At 37.9% G+C, this 20,416-nt stretch overlaps 1 protein-coding gene across 1 annotated transcript in view; it reads left to right on the forward strand.

Annotated features, from left to right (window-relative positions):
• Positions 1-20,416, forward strand: part of LOC306764863 (transmembrane protein 132C) — a gene marked incomplete at both ends in the record, with an annotated part of 132,593 nt that overhangs the window by 106,631 nt on the left and 5,546 nt on the right. Inside the window, 3 exons of the mRNA XM_079252151.1 lie at positions 5,152-5,295; positions 10,192-10,400; positions 19,874-20,147. Coding sequence (XP_079108277.1) covers positions 5,152-5,295; positions 10,192-10,400; positions 19,874-20,147 — 627 coding nt within the window. The remainder of the gene's footprint in view (positions 1-5,151; positions 5,296-10,191; positions 10,401-19,873; positions 20,148-20,416) is intronic.

Below are 20,416 nucleotides of genomic sequence, written 5' to 3' on the forward strand. Positions count from 1 at the left end.
CAGTCTACAAATCCTGTCTACTTCCCTGGTGACTGTGGAATACACATGAATATGGACGTGAAGCCAGATGCTGAAGCTTGGTCCTGTCTGTGCTCCTCAGGTTTAGCCATAAAACTCTAAACAAAAGTGACATATAATTCAACAGGCATCACTCCAGACTTAGATTTGTCCTTTGAAAGAAAAATAAGAGAAGCTAAATGTCTTCAGTACTGGCAAAGCTTCAGCACAATAGGGAAGCATGAAAAGAGGATGCCTTGGGGTTCCTATTGGAATGAAAGAAATCAGAGCAGAGCTTCTGTGCTGGACAGTGAAAATAGCAGAATGAGAATCGCTCCCAATCAGAGACTTTTGTCACATCTTATAAATTTTGCTTAATTGATTTTAGTTATACACACACACATGCAATCATTAAGAATTTCACTTTGGCCTCAGAAGCAGCTGTTTACAGTGTTGCCCATTTTAATTTGTACATCTGAAAGGGCATTTTCTTTGGCTTAGGCTGAGTCGGCACCAATGACTTTGGGGAGCAAAAGTTAGCGTAGACCTTTCTTAATTGGGCCCAGTTATCTTATTTTGGAAAAGATGATGTGTATCTGTAAGGAAAAGGTTAAGATTTCTGTTCAGAGTAATGAAACTGTGCCACTAAACCTGAAGAAACCCAGCTGTCTAGAGTCTATCTTAACCTTTCATGCATAGTAGCCCTATAGTAGACACCTATTTACAAGTTTGTTTCTTGCATATTCATAAATGAGGATGGTATTTTTGTAAATGAAACACTTCAGTGGATGTTAGTGAGTCATTCAATACTTTTCCACTCACTTTACAATAAGTAACTATATGATATAATTGAACATAATATAATTACACAACTTTGCCTTTTCAAAGAAAATGATACGGTTACATTTTATAGAAGATTTACATGATATAATTATGATTAAATATTATTTTTAAATATTTTATAGAGTACATTGAAATAAAACATAACTCATAATAAATTCTAAATATCACTAATAAACAAAAAGTATCATTACATGTGTTTGTAGAGGTAAAATACTGTATTTAGAAAAATGTTGCATTGTTTTTTTTTATTAATTCATGCATGAAAGGGTTAAAGTTTAACTCCTGAAGTTCAGGTATATATTTTAGCATTTATTGCTTTTTATTCAGGTCCTAAATAAGACTATTTTGCTAGTATGTCACAATATTCTGTACCTGACTATAATGCAAGAATTTGCTGTAAACTTACAGTGGATTTATGGCAACATCTGACTGCATGTCATTATATTTGTAAGTTACCTTCAAACTGACATCCTCCTGCATTCAATTGACTGCTAATGTAGTCAGTTAGTAAATAACAGTGAATGCCTGTAATTTATCTGCAGTAGCAGCAGTTTTTGTCAGGCAGACTCCCTGACACCATGCTGGATCGGCGACAGTCCCTGACTGGTGCTTTTCTGGACTGAGAAGCAGAAATCACCTGCTTGGCAAATTTTCTGCTCGGGAGACTTGTCTCTCACCACACGAGTTCCAAGTGATCGAAATATAACAACTGATTGGAGTATATAAGGTTTAGTGAGATTATTCTTTACCGTACAGTGCTGTGGTGTTATAGTTAGCTTTTAATGTGTTACTCTAAATCTCATTTTTTATTTGTGGAAAGTTACAAATAAAAAAAAATTCTGGGAAATAAAAATGGTACAATTTTATAAAACATACTGTAGTTTTACTGTCGTGTGAATAAATAGTAGGTGCTCTATAAAACCACAGTTGAGAAATGGTATCCTTAAAGCAAAAGTTTTACTTTGCAATGACTGTTTGGCGGTGTTTAAAGATTATACTGTGAGGAGGCACCACATAGAGTAGTTTAGTTTGATATGACTTTTTTATGTTAGAAGTTAGGAGAAAAAGAGGCTCTGATTGGAATTTTCATTATTTTATTTTGTGCATTTGCCCTTGTCATGTGGGGCTGAATTTAGAATACGAAAAATTAATAAACTACTTATTTTTCAAAATGTAAAAGTAAATGTCTTTTTTTATTTATTTATTTGTTTATTTTTACTGAATTACTTTCCCTTACTTTATTTACTGATAATTTTTTTTTTTTTTTTTAAATATTTGAAAATCTGGCCCACCTGAATATCTAATCGAGTAGCCCTGTTCTATTGTGTTGTTTTGACAGTTCAATTTTACTATAGTTCAATGAAAAAGGCATCATTTGGCTTAAAAACCCAAAATAAATAACTTTAGTAATTTCATGAACAATGGAGAAAAACAATAGTTTGTTGGTGATTGTGCTTTCTCCCCTACGTGAGACATTTTCAAAGGCAGAATGGACTTTCTCCTGCCCTCTTCTCTTTCTTTTTTTCTTGGCTAGTGTGTGGTTAGTATGGTCATATTTTTGTTGCATTTATGCAGCACAAGGTGAGCGTTATAAGTAACCACGGTAGACGACAACATTAGTTCTCAAACTGAGGGTTGGGACCCCGGTGTGGTTCGCATGTTGATTTCAAGGGGTTGCCAAATAATTGTAAAAAATATATCGCCAACATTTATAAAATACACAATAGGACTTTTTACCAGGACTGTCAAAATTAAACCTTTTATATAGAAAGGAATCTGTGAAATTTGCAACTTTAACCTTCATCATACTGCATGAAAAATTACGTTTTTTCCTTATAAAACTGCTTTCTTTTTCACAAACAGAAAAAAATCATATCCCCCTCCATGTCTCTGTCCCCCTTTGCATCTTTTACTTGGTCCGCATACCGATTAGACTCGTGGATGAACAGAGCAATGATCTCTTCATTGAAGAATAGAGGAGTTCCCTCTTTTTGAAGGGGAACTGTTTGAGCTATTCTTCTTTGCAAAAATCGGGCGCATGAATGCGTCGGTAGTGTGTTAAAGATTAAAAAAAACCGCAAAAGTAACAAAACAGAGGGGAAAAGTAACAAAGTACATTTACATATTGTAATTGAGTATTTTTTTTTAGAGTAACTTGTCATTTTGCTTTTGTTTTTTAAATGGATGATATTACTTTTTTATAGTACATTTTGACCCAAGTATTTTTATTTCACTACATCGGAAACCTTCGTTGTCACTGAGTAAAAAATTAAATATGGGGAAAAAACATCGGTCTGAACAGACATCACCTATTATCCATCTCAGATGCCAATCTACTTTCGTTATGATCAACTCTCACTGAAAGGAAAATGCACAAACGTGCACAAGTTTGTGTGTTTGTGTGTGTGAACTGTTTTAAAGTATATTAAAAACATTGTTGAATTGAACTTATGACTCATCCTTTGCTTATCAGATAGCTAAACTGAAAGTACTTAAATAACTTTTACTCAAAGTAAATTTTCAATTTTATACTTTTTTTTTTTTACTTTGGGTTGAGTAGATTTTAAGATGGGTACTTTTATTTTAACTTAATTATAACTTTTGTGCACTTTTTCCAAGTTAGTACACATGCCTTATTAAAAATCTTACTTTGGCTTTATCTCAAAGAGAGAAGCTGATTTGGGACATAGGTGAGTTGATTAGCCAAATCTACCAAAAACCACTTTGTCGTGCTTATTTATGCATTTCTGCCAGTTTTCTAGCCTTAAATTTAGGCTGTAGGATGACCCATTTGTCATACAATTGTCATACAATTACTCACTCAGTCGTTGCGTAGGGTTGTGAACACAAACACATGTTATCTTGTAAGTTATGGCTCAGGACAACAATGCATTCTGTCTTTCTTCTTAAAAAAAAACAAAAACTTATAAGAATAATAACAAATTCTATCTACACAGAACCAACAAATTCTCTTTTCATTAAATTGAAAGTATTGAAATTTGAAGACCCAATAAAATTTAAGATACTTTAAATTATGTACAAAGTCAAAAATGATCAATTACCCAGCAGCATCCAAAAGCTTTTCCAGTTAAGAGAGAGTATATTTGGCCTGAGAGGAACATTCATTAAAAAAAAAAAAAAACAGCTTTGAGAACAAATGCTAAACTCCATTGTGTTCCTACAAGAGGAATTCAGCTCTGGAACAGCTGCAGTAAAGAAATAAAATCATGTCAATCAATAGAAAAATATAAACAAATGATAAAAGATGAGATAATTAAAAGTTATGAGGTAAATAGGGTTATTTTTTTAAAGCAATGTATGTTGAATTATATGATTTATTGTGTATATACAACTGTATCCTGTTTAAGTTTCATTGTAATGGAATTTATTGTGTATTACTGTATTTTCCATGCTGTGAAAATGTTACGGTGTCATTGATAAGGAGGTTTTGGACAGGATAAATATCCAGCTTCTTCCAAAACCCTTTTTGAACTGAAGAAGCTTATTTTATTTGTTGTTTGTTGTAACCAATATTTGTTCTTGTAAAAGTCTTTTTTCTTTTAGTTCGAAATAAATAAATAAAAATAAAAAAAAGTTTAAAAACCACTGTTCTACAATGTGAACCATGAGGTTGCGGTTGCTCTAAAAGGATCAAAACTGGCAAACCTAATGAAATGATACAGTCAGTTTTCATGCTGCAGTACAGGAAATGATTTTTCTCTTATGTAAAAGAGCATATGTAATTCTCCTATAACTGTCAGTGTCAGTGAGCTGTTCATATTTACGTTAATACAAATTTAACTGCTGATTTGCTTTAGTGAATCACCAACCAGCCTCAGTGTTGAATTCTGAAAGTGCTCGGCAGTGTTGGGAAAGTTTCCTCGTATAAATACACTGCCAGTATTTGGGGAAAAAAACTCCTAAACAATGAGGGTTAATTTTATTTTACAATGAGTACAAAATGCTGAAAGTTGAAGATAAGTCTCAGTGGAAGCAGCTCAATGAAATAGAAGGAAAAACATATACTTCCATTGGCAGAAAATGCGCCCTGGATAATGAGCTCAGCAGCTGCCATCAGTTATTAGCTGTCCACCCAGCAGTGCCTTTAACTTCACAGCGGTTCACCCAATAATCACTAATTGAGCAGTGATTGTGCTAAGCCTCTTTAAGTAATTTTCAATACCACTTGTGGGTTGCACTGTTTCTATTTTCTCTGAGCTGGTAATTACTGATCTGTTATGTTGTGAATTAGAAAACTACCAAGTTTACAGCAAGCACTTAGCAGTTTTATGTCCATCTTTCTGTCTCTAGGATACAGAGATTTTGAACACTGCTGTCCTGACAGGAAAAACGGTAGCTGTCCCAGTTAAGGTGGTGACCATCAGAACCGACGGCTCTGTCACAGATGTCTCTGAAGCAGTGAAATGTCATTCAACAGACGAGGACGTGGTCAAGGTCAGTAGGATGAATGATGAATGGGATACGAGTTTCTCCATCTCCGCCATCCTAAAAGCATTTTGACATTCTTCTGAGGCTTTGAAGTTTGTTTGTTTGTTTTTTAATGGCATAAATAAGTGTTTACTTAAGAACTTAAATATTATGTTGCACCAAGGTCAAGCAATGTATAAATATGATAATGTGAATAAGGGCGGGGGACATACAGGTTTTTAGCCTTTTCTGATGTTTAGTATAAATCTCACTTCCATTTGCAAAAGTCTGTATCCCTACAAGCTCTGTATGCGGTCTTATTTTGTTGTCACATTCGTTGATCATCTCCAGCAACCAAAATTTGCTGACATAAGTCAACATTATTTTAAATATTTGTGGCAATTCAGTTATGATGAAGCTTTGTATGAACCTGCACTGTAAATATAATTATATTACAGACGTTTCTCCGTCAAACATCCAGTGAATCAATAAAAAACACAAACAAAATATCTGGTATCTGTCTGCTTAAAGACTGTAAATGGCTGAAAGGCTTTTTCATGTCAAATCCACCTATGTTCCTGTCGTAAAATATCAAGATAAATTAGCAGGATTAAGCACATTTAAACCAATCATGTTCATAGAAATTCATAATAAAGTCAAAGCCTGAAGTCACAAAAAGTGTTTTGTGGTTAATCCACTTCATCATGTCCGATGGGTGAGTTATTGCAGGTCAGATCAGAGTGAATTTAAGTGAACCCCCCCCAAAAAAATACCTGCAGCTGAGATCTTTAGGTCAGGCATTCAGCCAAATATTTACTGCTGCTCACTAAGTAAAAGTCTTTTCTAATCATAAGTCTACAATCATGCAAACAAAACTGACTGACTCATATAGTTTTGACCAGAGGAATGAGCAATAAATAAACACAGAGTGACATTAAACCTGATTAATGAATCACTGTGTGCGTTTAATGACGCTCCCACTCACTCACAGCCTTATAATTGCAGCAAACTGAAAAGAAATACCTCAGGTCACAAACTTTTTCTTCAAATCTCTATAGAGATCTGTCTTGTTTACACTGATTTTGCTTGGCATGTGTAGGCGGAAATAAGGTCAGGCCTTCATCATTTAGCAGGCGTATGTTACTTTTCCAGGTTTGTGATTTGACAGCTGAGTTTATAGCCTGGATGCTGTGTAGCCTGATGGTCATATGTTTCTTGATGGACATGAGGGTCTTGTTTATATTTGCATTAACAGTTCAGTATAAACTAAGAGATTCACTGACTTGTCTACTAATTATACAGTAATACTCAACTCTGTGAATAATGTTCTTTTGGTTTAACATCTCACACATGAGTGTTTTGGCTTCCTGGCCTACAAATTGACTTTTTATTCACATGCAAGTGCAGGTCTATCTGCGGTACTCCATTATTCCATGCTCTGGCATAGAGAAGTTGCTCTTTTAGAATTTACCCCCTGACTTCTAGGAATATATATATATATATATATATATATATATATATATATATATATATATATATATATATATATATATATATATATATATATATATATATATATATATATATAAATCTGTTTCTCGCACCAAACTTAGCGTTAAAAGCACAACAACAGCGCAAATATATTCCACAGTTGTGTATTCATTAACTTCCTCGGAAAATCTTCTTTCCTCATATCAGCCATGAACTCAAGGTTGTATTAAGAGCAACCTCTTACAGCTCCTGCTACCAAGAAACTGGGCTTTCACGATTATATTTACAGACTTACCCTTGCGCTAAAATGAGCTGAAGCTTATGGTATGCAGACTAGTCTGGGCAACTTAATTGCTTCTGTCAAGCCAGCTCCGAGTACAAGCCAGAGACTCACACACCTGCATGTTCCCTTCTCCCATGGCTCATATCAGCAGTGGATTGTATCTGTCTGGTGAGTTGTTAATTTCCTGGGCTAGAACCAGAGACAGCCTTAATGTTCTCTGTAAGTGTTCTCCCGTTAGCTGCCTAATGTGTTTGATTAATGTGTCTGTGGATCCTCCTGGGCATTTATGATACTTTGTGAAGCAGAATGACAGGGAGTGTGTAATTCACAGAGACAGTCCCACCCTCAGTCTGGAGCAACACACATCCAGAGGGGGGTGGGTGGAAGAGGGTTTAGGGGGGCTGCAGTGTTATTTTATGTTAAATATGGATTTGAGGCTATGTGCTGACCAGAGAGACAGCCCAACAGGAAGGTGTACACAAATCAGGAGGATGGAGTCACCAAACAGATATCAGCTGCCACGCCATTTTACTGTTGTTTGTTTCTGCTTAAAGTCATGAAAGAAATGAAAATGTCTGCATGTAATTAATTCCTCATTCTGCAATGGATTCATCTGCCATTTCCAAAAGAAATTATTTAATTGCTACAAAGGTACGAGATAAACATCTTTTAGCCTTTATAGTTCATTCACACCACTGCTTTACGTGGTCAATGAGCATCACGTGGAGTCCAGTCAGGTGTTGCAGCTTGTGCAGTCGGGTCGCAAATCCCCAACCAAGAAAAGTCAGAGATGAAGGGGCTGTCAAAGGCACCCCTGTCCCAACAGACTGCAGTGAGAGAGCAGAGAGGAGAGCTCAACAATGAGAGCTGATAAGTAGGAGGGACTCCTCTGGCATGTGGTTCAAATTCTCTCTCACATTGGGATCCCTGATGGAGTCCAATCTCCTCTATTACAGTATGGCCAGGGGAGGGATGCTGCCTGGAAGGGAATGTTGAGATGCTTCACTAAGCATCTCTGTCAGGCTTTGTAACATTGTGGTGTCATATAGCATAAGGGCATAAACAATGTACTATTTATCTCTCTCTCTATATATATAGAGAGAGAGAAATATATATATATATATATATATATATATATATATATATATATATATATATATATATATATATATATATATATATATATATATATATATATTTATTTATTTATTTATTTAAGATTATTGTAAAGTAGAAAATTATTTTAATGGGTCTTTAAAGGAAACCTGACAGCTTTAGTTGCAGTTGCTACTTGAGAATGGATATATATGAGCTAGAAACTAAATGTTGTTGAGAACAACTAAATGTTGTAAATTTATTTCAAATTCTTCCTAGAAATGTAATTCTTTAGTTAAAGATGTGAATATTTGGGTGTGTAGAATGATATAGTGTGATTGAAGTCATGAAGCTTTCAGGTTTCCTTTACCTATTAAAATCATCTTAACTGGTAACTTTAAGATGCCCGAAACACTGGTAGTGTTGGGAATCAACATCTTCTTGTTTACTTCAAAGTCAAGATCAAGGTCAGTTTATTTGTTGCCCTTGATGGAAATTTGCCTTGAAAAAAACAATCTACTGGCAATAATTGGATCATTTTAATGTTACAAACATTAATCTGAAGGAAACATCAGTAAGTTAGACGCAGTAGTCTTAAATTCACTGACATGTTTGTTTATTTCTATGTGTTAATAATTAGCACATATATGACCTGGTGGAAATATGCTAAAATGCAAAGGGCTCTGACATCTGATTTTCTTGACATGATTATGATGACCAATCTCACAATAACAATATAATATACTATAATATAATATAATATAATATAATATAATATAATATAATATAATATAATATAATATAATATAATATATAATATAATATAATATAATATAATATAATATAATATAATATAATATAATATAATATAATATAATATAATATAATATAATATAATATAATATAATATAATATAATACAAAAGAATTCAAGCTGGTCCTCAATGTCAGAGAGGTAAGGAAAACACTCACTCCTCACCATAAAATGACCCCACAGACGTACAATGAATGCAAAAAATAATAATAAAAAGTAATGAAATAAAAAAAATAAAAATAAAAAAACCTTATTATTTAAACACGCAAATTTAGTTTATGAAGAAAAATCCATTGCTTCCTATTGCTCCCACTAAGCATAGACCAGCTGTCACACACAAAGTTTTCTTCCTGGTCACAGAGGATATCCTGCCACAGCTTTGTGATAAATGACTGTTACTAGTTTTATCTCACCGAGGAGAAATAACTTGAAAGTAAAAAAAAAAAGAGGATATTTCCCCAGACTATCTAATTCCATGTGGTTCTGGCCACAAGAGTGTTATATGATGAGATCAATAAGATTGACAAAGTGCCCAGAAAAAAACTGTGTATCTTGGTGAAAGTATAGATTAATTACCTCTATGTTCGAGGGTGTGTGTCTATCTGTGTGTTCACTGAAAATCCCTTAAGATTGTCTTTATTTCTGTGGTTGCTGTGTCTTGATTTTTACAAGACAGAAAGTGAGGATTCTGGAAATGAATGGAAAGGAGTAAAGAAACACAAGGGGACTTTAAAGAAACACATAAACAAGTTGCTGTGCCTCTCTGCAACTCAAAATTGCCTCACTCATTCCTTTTGTAAAGTAATTTACAAAACAGATGGCTTCGAGTTTGGTCGTTTTATCTCGACACAACTGCTCCCCTCTTCCTAGTTTCCATCTGTTGGTTTTTCATGTAGCTGGAGGCTGAACAATAATGAACCAGTAGACCAGGACCTGTTTTTCCGCAGGTTCAAAGAAGTCCTTGCTCCCCTCCTTCCTCTTTTCCTTAGTGTCAAGCTTATACTGTAGAGGATCTTTAATCTTGTATAAACTTGTTAGAGGAATACTGTGTAGCAGTGGAGAGTTCAAAAGCATAAAGTCATAATCAACTTACAGGGCAGAGCCCGTTTGCTTTCTACACATTCTGTGTCCACTGTGAAGTCTACTTCTATGTAATTCAGAGTGTAGTTATCTGCTGCAGCTGTCAGAGGAGCTCCATATTAATGCTGTCTTTCTTAATCCTCCCCTATCCTCCCACACAGGTGTCTGACAGGTGCGATTACGTTTTTGTGAATGGCAAGGAGATGAAGGGCAGGGTGAAGATGATGGTGAATTTCACTTACGGATACCTTAGTGCTCAGCTGGAGCTCAAGGTATGGATCCCGCGTCTCCCCCTCCAGATTGAGGTGTCAGACACGGAGCTGAGCCAGATCAAAGGGTGGAGGGTACCCATCACAGCGATGGGTCAGAGGTAAACTAGTGCATGCAACTGCTGCTTACTGAGCTTTGTTATGTGGTCTCTCATCTTATTTTTATCAAAAACACAAAGAAAGAGAAAAGCATGTGCCTGAAAAACGCAGTCTTACCATTTCACATATTTATTGATCACATCTTTTTTTTTTTTCACATGGTCATACAAAAGGTAAAAATAGACTTTACAAAAAAACAAAAACAGAACACCATGCTCGAAAAGGAGCAGAAAAAAGAACATTTCTTGTCATATCTGCCCCCCCCCTTTTTTTTTTTTTTTTTTTTTTGTGGCATGTTCAACATTTGTGTGTGTTTCTTTTTTTAAAACATTTAGTTTAACCAGATAAATTGATTTAAAAAAAAAAAAAAAAACACAATTTAATATGTTTGGAATAAACAGGAATGGATTTATTTTGCTCATGTAATATGTTTTTTATATTTGGTTTGAAATATTTCTTCCTATGCAGCGTTTTCCATACATAAAATTACAATGATATTGTGCCAGAACATCAATAGCAATGGTTTGTATGGGAAGGTAAAAGCTTGAAGTTGTGTTATGCCAACAGATAACACTTCTTATAACAGCTCCCGATCAGAAATCTTTGGCCAGGTTTGCCGCAGTGGTTGGCTTGACAGAATAATTATTTCAGGTGTGTTTGTGTTTGATTTCAGCCGTGGTAAAAAAAAAATAAGATAATGATGGCTGTGTGACTGAACACCACTGCTGCTGTCTCGCCCTGACTTCCGTCCCACTGACAGTTCCTGGTTGAAAACAAAATGGCTGACTTGTGCAATACAGCTTGTCATTATCACTAGCTCAAGGTGGCCTGCCATTGGGCCTCTAAGTTGTCAGTAGGACACCACATTATTAGAGCTGTCTTGAGGTCAGACCTCTCCCCTGAGGCCTCATCACTAGCAGCACTTCTGCCAACGCTGCTATTCAATGCTACTCTACAACTGTTGAAATCCATCAATTGATGGAGCAGCCATCAGACTACCAGCAGTAATTACATCTGGAAAAGCACTGAAGTTGGACTTGGTGTCCTCCCACGCACGGGGGTGTCTTCCCTAATTATCCGTGCTCCCCTTTTATTCTGAGTGACAGAGGTACAGCATTCAGCTATGTCATGGCTGGTTGAGTATGTTGCTGTGTGCTGGTATGCACCCTTTTATCGGTGGGGACAGTCAAGCTGGGTTGTCATTGTTGGCGCCAGCAGCTACTGCTGATGGCTTCAGAGAGCTTTGTTGCTCCCCCCTTCTTCCACCCATCTTTGTTCATCAGGGGATAACAGGCGTGACCTTGCAACGCAACTCTGTGTGAGTTGGTGAGAACGGGCATCGGTCCACTGTCCGTATAAGCACACAAGAAACTAAGCCAGTGAGTGACAGCAGCAAGTGGCTTAGACTTCCTCTATCAGTCAGGCTGATGAGTTGTGGCCGTGCAGGGATGAGAAAGAGAAATAAAAATAAGGAGGCATCAGGCCTGTTAGTGGGACAGCTGCAGAGGTACTCCTCACTCAGTTTTTGATTGACGTTTCCTGTATGGCTCACCTCTTCCATCCCAAAGTCCTGTCAAAACAGGAACAAGATAAGCCTTCACAGACAGTAAAGCTAAGTGTAGGTGTTGCAGCGCTGCTTTAACACTTCTGTCCAAATAACTGTATTCACAATCTTTTTCCTCTTGTTAGGCTGTGTTTGAAAGATTCTCCTGCAATCACCTTTTTATGACTCAGGCTTTAATGTCGTTTACTGAGTTGTTTTCACAGGATTCTGTTTTTTTGCCGTAAAATAAACTGCTTCATTGAGAAGCTCTAAGATTCAAATGATAATGAAAGCAATCAGTCACTGTCAGATGAAGCCGTGTCTGAATGTATAAAGACAACACTGCCTATATTTCTGTCCAAATGACCTTCGTCATTGTTGCAGAAAATAAAATGCATAAATGTGCCAAAACAAATGCAACACACACTCCACAGGGGGTGACAAAAACAAGCATGACACACATATAAATATGCAGCATCTTCTCTGAAGTCAGAACGGGGTTTGAAAGAGAATGAAGTAGAAGGAAACAACCTGCTAAAGAAATCTTGCTTTGCAAGATTTCTTTAGCAGGTTGGTGTGCTCCATCTCTAACCTTTACTGGTAAGCTAACTGGAAGGGATCCTGTTGGAACTGGGGCTTGAGGTGTTGAAACAGGAGCTGCTCCAGGGCCTTCATGCGATGCCAAGCCCACCCAAGTCTTCTGATTGGCTCGGGTGTGGCTTCTTAGGGACAGAACCCAGACAGGGTGTTTCCATAAGGAGGGCGCAGTCCTCTGACACAGTTGGCAAGTTGTTTGTAGACATGAATTGAAATGTCTTTCACTAATTTCAAATAAGATTTAACAGTAAAGATGACATGAGATCTTATAGAAAATGACAGAAAATGTTTAGCTTGATTTGTGTTTGGATCAAATCGAAATTCAACAATCCTCCTTACAAGTGCCTTCAGAACACTCTGTTGCGTTTTCACACTGCTAGATCACTTATGATAATACCATAAATCCTGAATATATAGGTTTACTGTCAGTGTTACAATATTCACTTCAGGATATACTTTTAGGTAATAGCTGTCATTCACTTGCATGATAAATCAGTCCTGCTAGCAAAGCTTTTAAGCTCTTAACTTCAAATCTCTCTGTACTCTTGGCTTTTCTCTGGAGCTTGCAGCTAACATCTTTATTCCCGTGGCTTAGCAGGCAGTCAGATTTCTCCGGGGATTCAGACAGAAAGAGACAAGCAGAGCGGATAACTGCAAGAAAAACAGTTTAAGAGATTAATTTATTTTCCTCACTCCTTTATTATAATCACAACTTACTTACTAGTATGGATGCAGAGGTTGATGGAGGGAGAACAAGAGTCAGACGAATAAATGACAATGATTAGAACAAAAGGTGGATGCAAGTCCAATGTGCAGTTTATGATTAATAGTTGTGTTGACAAAGCCCTTTTCTGTTTGCAAAATAACCCAACTGTGTCCCGGCGGAAGACCGAAGAGCTGGAACAGCATTTATTCTCCAAGATCAACAATTCAAGTGTTGCTTTCTCAACATCTCTGAGTGCTTTATCTGTTGTTTCTTTTAAGGTGTTTGTTGAAGCAAGAGAAAGAACACACAGTTAAGGGAAAAATCTAATCATATTGCAACCATTTAAACCCAGTTTGTCAAACTCAAGGCAGTTTTCCTGGAGAGACAGAGTTGTGTTTCTTTCAGCTGATTTGTTGCTCAAAGTAATAAAATTAGATTTGCTAGCAACAGCTCAATCAGGGAGGCCATTAAGTAAAGCGGTAAGGAGGTGTAAGCACATTTACAATTCAGAGCGGGTGCTCCGAAATGGTGAGGGAGAGAAACTGACAAGAAAAATGATAGCTGTTCACTAGATTGATCGTCCCTTACTGGTTTGATCAACAGCATTTCATCATAACTTTATCTTTGTCGAGTAAACATCCCTCTATGAGTTACATCAATCTGTGTGTGTTTGACTGAGATCTGTTAGACATAAAAAATAACAGAAAATAGCACAAACTACACATCAGAGTTCACAGAGTGTACTGCATACTTCTTATTTTAGACTCTAATCTCTTTGTGAAGTGCACCTACTCCCCTGTATGTGTAGAATACAAACATACATATATATATATATATATATATATATATATATATATATATATATATATATATATATATATATATATGTGTGTGTGTGTGTGTGTGTGTGTGTGTGTGTGTGTGTGCGTGCGCGCGCGCGCACACATGCATATATACACTGCTTAAAAAAATAAAGGGAACACTTAAACAACACAATGTAGCAACACTGATTGACAATCAATTTCACATGCTGTTGTACAAATGGAATAGACAACAGGTAGAAATTATAGGCAATTAGCAAGACACATCCAAGAAAGGAGTGGTTCTGCAGGTGGTGACCAATGCATACAACCTTGGATAATGTTGCTCCCCTAAAGAAGAAGAAATTAGGTAAGATTATGAAGGCTCCCTTGTTTAATTCCCAGCTTCGAGCTCTAAAACAGGCGTCAAGGCGTTTGGAAAACAGATGGCGTTCATCAGGATTAGAGGAGTCTCGCTTAACCTGGAAAGAAAGTTTAATTGTATACAAAAAAGCCTTACATACGGCAAGAACAGCTTATTATTCATCATTGATAGAGGAAAACAAAAACAACCCTCGGTTTCTTTTCAGCACTGTAGCTAGGCTTACTAGGAGCCGGAGCGCTGTGGAGCCATGTATTCCTTTCTCACTTAGCTGTGATGATTTCATGTATTTTTTCAGAAATAAAATTGACACTATTAAAGATCAAATTCACAATACTCTTCCTTCTACCTATAATGTTGAGCCTGTTGTGGTCTCTGAAGCATCCTTAGAACCAGGATCTGACTTGTGTCTAAATAGTTTCTGTCCTGTCCAACCCTCTGAATTAACTAAAATAATAGCTTCATCTAAACCATCCACTTGTATCTTAGACCCTCTCCCAACGAGCCTCTTTAAGGACATTTTCCCTTTAATTAATACATCACTACTAAATCTTATCAATATGTCTTTAGTGACAGGATATGTACCACAATCATTTAAAACTGCTGTAATCAAGCCTTTACATAAAAAGCAATCTCTGGATCCAGAGGTGATAGCAAATTATAGACCTATATCTAATCTCCCGTTTATGTCCAAAATTCTGGAGAAAATAGTTTCAGGTCAGCTACATGCCCACAGAAGTAATTTATGCAAAGAGTTTCAGTCAGGATTTAGAGCCCATCATAGCACTGAGACGGCATTGGTGAAAGTTACTAATGATCTTCTTATGGCCTCAGACAAAGGATTTCTGTCCGTACATATCTTGCTTGATCTTAGTGCTGCATTTGATACAGTCGATCATAACATTCTGTTACAGAGACTAGAAAAGATGGTTGGAATTACAGGTACAGCGTTAAGCTGGTTTAAATCATATTTATCTGATAGACTTCAGTTCGTTCATGTAAATGACAAGTCCTCCTCACAAACTACAGTAAGTCATGGAGTTCCTCAAGGTTCTGTACTTGGACCAGTACTCTTCACGCTATATATGCTCCCTTGAGGCAAAATTATTAGACAGCATGGAATAAACTTTCATTGTTATGCAGATGATACTCAAATATACTTATCCCTTAAACCAGATGAAAAAAATCAGCCCAATAGGCTACAAAATTGTCTCATAGACATAAAGACTTGGATGTCTAGAAATTTTCTCCTCTTAAACTCAGATAAGACTGAAGTAATTCTCGTTGGACCTGAAAAACTCAGAGCTAAATTTTCCAGTTTTGTAATGAACCTGGATGGCATTGCTTTAGCTTCCAGTGCTACAGTGAGAAACCTTGGAGTAATATTTGACTTGGACCTGTCCTTTGGCCCACATATTAAGCAGGTTGCTAAAACAGCCTTCTTTCATTTACGTAATATAGCCAAAATGATGGACATTCTGTCTCAGAGTGATGCAGAAAAACTGGTTCACGCTTTTGTTACTTCGAGACTAGATTACTGTAACTCTCTATTACTGGGCTGTCCCAAATATGCCCTACAAAGCCTTCAGCTGATCCAGAATTCTGCAGCCAGAGTTATTTCTCCAGTTTTAGCCTCTCTTCATTGGCTGCCTGCAGAATCTAGAATAGAATTTAAAATCCTTCTCCTTACATATAAAGCCCTCCACAACCAGGCACCACTATATATCAAAGACCTCATAGTTCCTTATATACCAAGCAGAGTACTTCGTTCGCAGACTGCAGGCTTACTTGTGGTTCCTAGAGTCTCAAAGAGCCGAGCAGGAGGCAGAGCCTTTGGTTATCAGGCCCCTCTCTTATGGAATAAGCTCCCAGTTAGTGTTAGGGAAGCAGACACCTCCCCATCTTTAAGACTAGGCTAAAGACTTATCTTTTTATAAGTCCTATAACTAGGGATGGTTAGCATCCCTTAGTTATGCTGCTATAGGTTTAGACTGCTGAGGGACATTTCCTGATACACTGAGCTTCTTTCTTTTTCTTTTTATCTCTCTCTTTTATCCTCAACCCCCAAGAACAGTGTTGCATCATTAACATGTATGTCTCCTGTCTCAGCAGGTCTCCCTGGCCGGGAGTAGCAGTTCCTGTTGTCTGTTGTCTTTCTGTCCTCTTCCCCCCACACAGCAGAGGCAGATGGCTGCCTGTCCTTGAGCTGGGTTCTGCCAGAGGTTTCCTTCCAGTTAAAAAGGGAGTTTTTTCCTTCCCACTGTTGCCAGTGTGCTTGCTCAGGATGGGAGATTGAGTTGGACTCAACTCAATCTGTTGGTTTCCTTATATAGGCTATTATGAATTGGCCTTCATTATGTTTTCCCCTCTGTCTGTAAAGCGTCTTGAGATGGCATTGCCGTGATTTGACGCTATATAAATAAAGTTGAATTGAATTGAATTGAATTGAATTGACCACAGACCACTTCTCAGTTCCGATGCTTTCTGGCTGATGTTTTGGTCACTTCTGAATGCTGGCGGTGCTTTCACTCTAGTGGTAGCATGAGATGGAGTCTACAATCCACACAAGTGGCTCAGGTAGTGCAGCTCATCCAGGATGGCACATCAATGTGAGTTGTGGCAAGAAGGTTTGCTGTGTCTGTCAGCGTAGTGTCCAGAGCATAGAGGCGCTACCAGGAGACAGGCCAGTAAATCAGGAGACGTGGAGGAGGCCGTGGGAGGGCAACAGCCCAGCAGCAAGAGCGCTACCTCCTTCTTTGTGCAAGGAGGAACAGGAGGAGCACTGCTAGAGCCCTGAAAAATGAGCTCCAGCAGGACTCAAATGTGCATGTGTCTGCTCAAACAGTGAGAAACAGACTCCATGAGAGTAGAATGAGGGCCCGTTGTCCGCAGGTGGGAGTTGTGCTTACAGCCCAACACCATGCAGGATGTTTGGCATTTGCCAGAGAACACCAAGATTTGCAAATTCGCCACTGGCGCCCTGTGCTCTTCACAGGTGAAAGCAGGTTCACACTGAGCATGTGTGACAGACATGACAGAGGATGGAGATGCTGTGGAGAACGTTCTGCTGCCTACAACATCCTCCAGCATGACCGGTTTAGCAGTGGGTCAGTAATGGTGAGGGGTGGCATTTCTTTGGAGGGCTACAAAGCCCTCCATGTGCTCACCAGAGGTAGCCTGACTGCCATTAGGTACCGAGATGAGATCCTCAGACCCCTTGTGAGACCATATGCTGGTGCGGTTGGCCCTGGGTTCCTCCTAATGGAAGACAATGCTAGACATCATGTGGCTGAAGTGTCAGCAGTTGTTATGAAGGCATTGATGTTATGGACTGGCCCGCCCGTTCCCCAGACCTGAATCCATTTGAGCACATCTGGGACATCATGTCTCGCTCCATCCACCAACGCCAAGTTGCACCACAGACTGTCTAGGAGTTCGTGAATGCTTTAGTCCAGGTCTGGGAGGAGATCCCTCAGGAGAATATCCGCCGCCTCATCAGGAGCAATTCCAGGCGTTGTAAGGAGGTCATACAGGCACACAGAGGCCACACACACTACTGAGCCTCATTTTGACTTGTTTAAAGGACATCAGCCTTGTTGGATCAGCCTGTAGTGTGTTTTTCCACTTTAATTTTGAGTAAAAGTCCAAATCCAGACCTCCATGGGCTGATACATTTGATTTTCATTAATAATTTTTGTGTGATTTTGTTTTCAGCACAGTCACCTATGGAAAGAACAAAATATTTAATAAAAAATATTTCATTCATTCAGATCTACAACGTGTATTTTAGTGTTCCTTTTATGTTTTTGAGCAGGGTGTATGTGTGTGTGTGTGTGTGTGTGTGTGCATGTATATATGTTTGTGTGTGTGTGTGTGTGTGTGTGTGTGTGTGTGTGTGTGTGTATACAGTACCAGTCAAAATTATTGGGTGGTTCAGGGCCTCTGAGAGGAAGCAAAAGGTGGCAGTTCACACAAATATACATGAACGTGTGTGTCTGGAGACAGTGTGTGACGTTATGCAATACTCCAGATGCAATTAGACATTTAGTTCTTCAAACGGCCATTATTTCATTCCCTCATTCCAAAAATGATGACTCTCTACCTTTTGCCCTTTTGAAATAATATTCATGAAAAACTTGGAGTCTTTGGGAGTATCAACATGCCGCTGCTCTGGTTTGCACTGGATCATTGTGCAGAACTGGACAACAAGCTGCTGCCTTCGTTTTTATTAAATCTTGTTTATTTGAGCAGGGAGGCATAGGAAGTTTAAAAAACAGCGGCCAAAGAAGTCTTGAGATAGTGATCTCGAGAGGATCAGGTCGGATTTTTGACTGGTGAGCCGATATCATCTCTGAGCACAATAAACCTTGAAGCAGATGGGCTACAGCAGCAGTAGAACATACAAATCATCTCCACTGGTATTTTTAACATGTCAATGAGTTCATTTTACCACAGTGGCCTGCTCAGTCACTTTCCCATCACGAAAGTACGGCTGACAAATCTGCAGCAACTGTGTGATGGCAACATCGGCCAAAATTTGAAGAATGTTTCCAACACTTTACTGAATCTATGGCAGAAAGAATGAAGGTTGTTCTAAAGGCAAAAAGTACCTCATCTCACTTCTAGAAAAGAGTACCTGATCAAGCAGTGGATGAGTGTATGATATTACGAGCTGTCTCTCATTTATCAATGGAAGGTCAGAAGACAGTTGTTAAGACTCATCTTCTCTAACAAATTGCTTAAAGAGGTCAAAACCTGTAACAATGGTAATGGTAATGTTTCACACTTAGGAAGCACCTTTTTAACCTTGTCTAGCATCCACAAAGTTCTAGACATTTGTTTCTCATTTACCCAGAATCTCATGCATCACAATCATATACACCTTATACATGGTGTGTTCTCTACATTCTTGCAACAATGAGCATATCAGAGGTTTTTAGTCATTTCAGTGTCATCGCATATGTACGCTGTGTTGGTGTGAGTGTGATAATGTGTGTAAAAGAGAGAGTATGATCAGGTCTGTGTTCTTAAACTTAAGTGTTTTATACTTGAGTTTGTAAAGGTCTGTGTTGTTCTTTTTTCTTTTCATATATTTTATTCAAGAAGTGTTTCTATTGTGTAAAACACTTTGCTTTTGTTTGAAAAGTGCCTTTTAGTTCAAATTTGGTTTGATATGATACGATACAGTATGGTACAATACCACACGATACAACGCGATACGATGCATTACAATACGTTACGTTACGTTATGTTACGTTACATTATGTTGCGTTGTTATGTTACGTTGTTATGTTACGTCATGTTACGTTACGGTATGGTACGTTACGGTACATGATATGATATGACGCAACATTTGTCATATCACATACGTGTCATACACAACCTGCACAACATGTTTCTGGTTTGCTCTTCTGTGTTTATTTATTTTAGCATCCTTTTCTTGTCAGGTCAACACGAGACAGCGAGGATGAAGATGACGAAGACAAACGAGGACGGAGCTGCAGTCTGCAGTACCAGCACGCCACGGTCAAAGTCCTGACCCATTTTGTAGCTGAGTCAGCTGATCCACGGGGACAGACCAGCTACATGCTGGGCACTGACTGGCAGGTGGACATCACAGAGCTTGTGTGGGATTTTCTGAAGGTAGAGGACCCTCAGATTGCACAGCTTCTTGACAGGAGGATTCTGGTTGGACGGGACATGGGAATGACCACTATTCAGGTACACAGTGGTTTAATTTTGAAGCAGACTTGCATGAAGCACATCATGTTATCGTACTTTGCATTATTTAAGCCATTGTCCTTTGTGGTGATGATAAAAATCTGTCACCCAAGTTACTTGCTAATATCTACAAGATTCAGGTCAGAACAAAATGTAAATGCCAGTTGTTAATGGTGTTGTATCCCATAAAACAAATGCCAAGGTTAGCTTAAATTATTTGGATGAAACAACAAAGGCTAACTCAGAAATGACTTTCTGAACTGCACCAA

This window comes from Telmatherina bonti, assembly GCF_933228915.1.
Source record: "Telmatherina bonti genome assembly, chromosome: 13".
Taxonomy (NCBI): Eukaryota; Metazoa; Chordata; class Actinopteri; order Atheriniformes; family Telmatherinidae; genus Telmatherina; species Telmatherina bonti.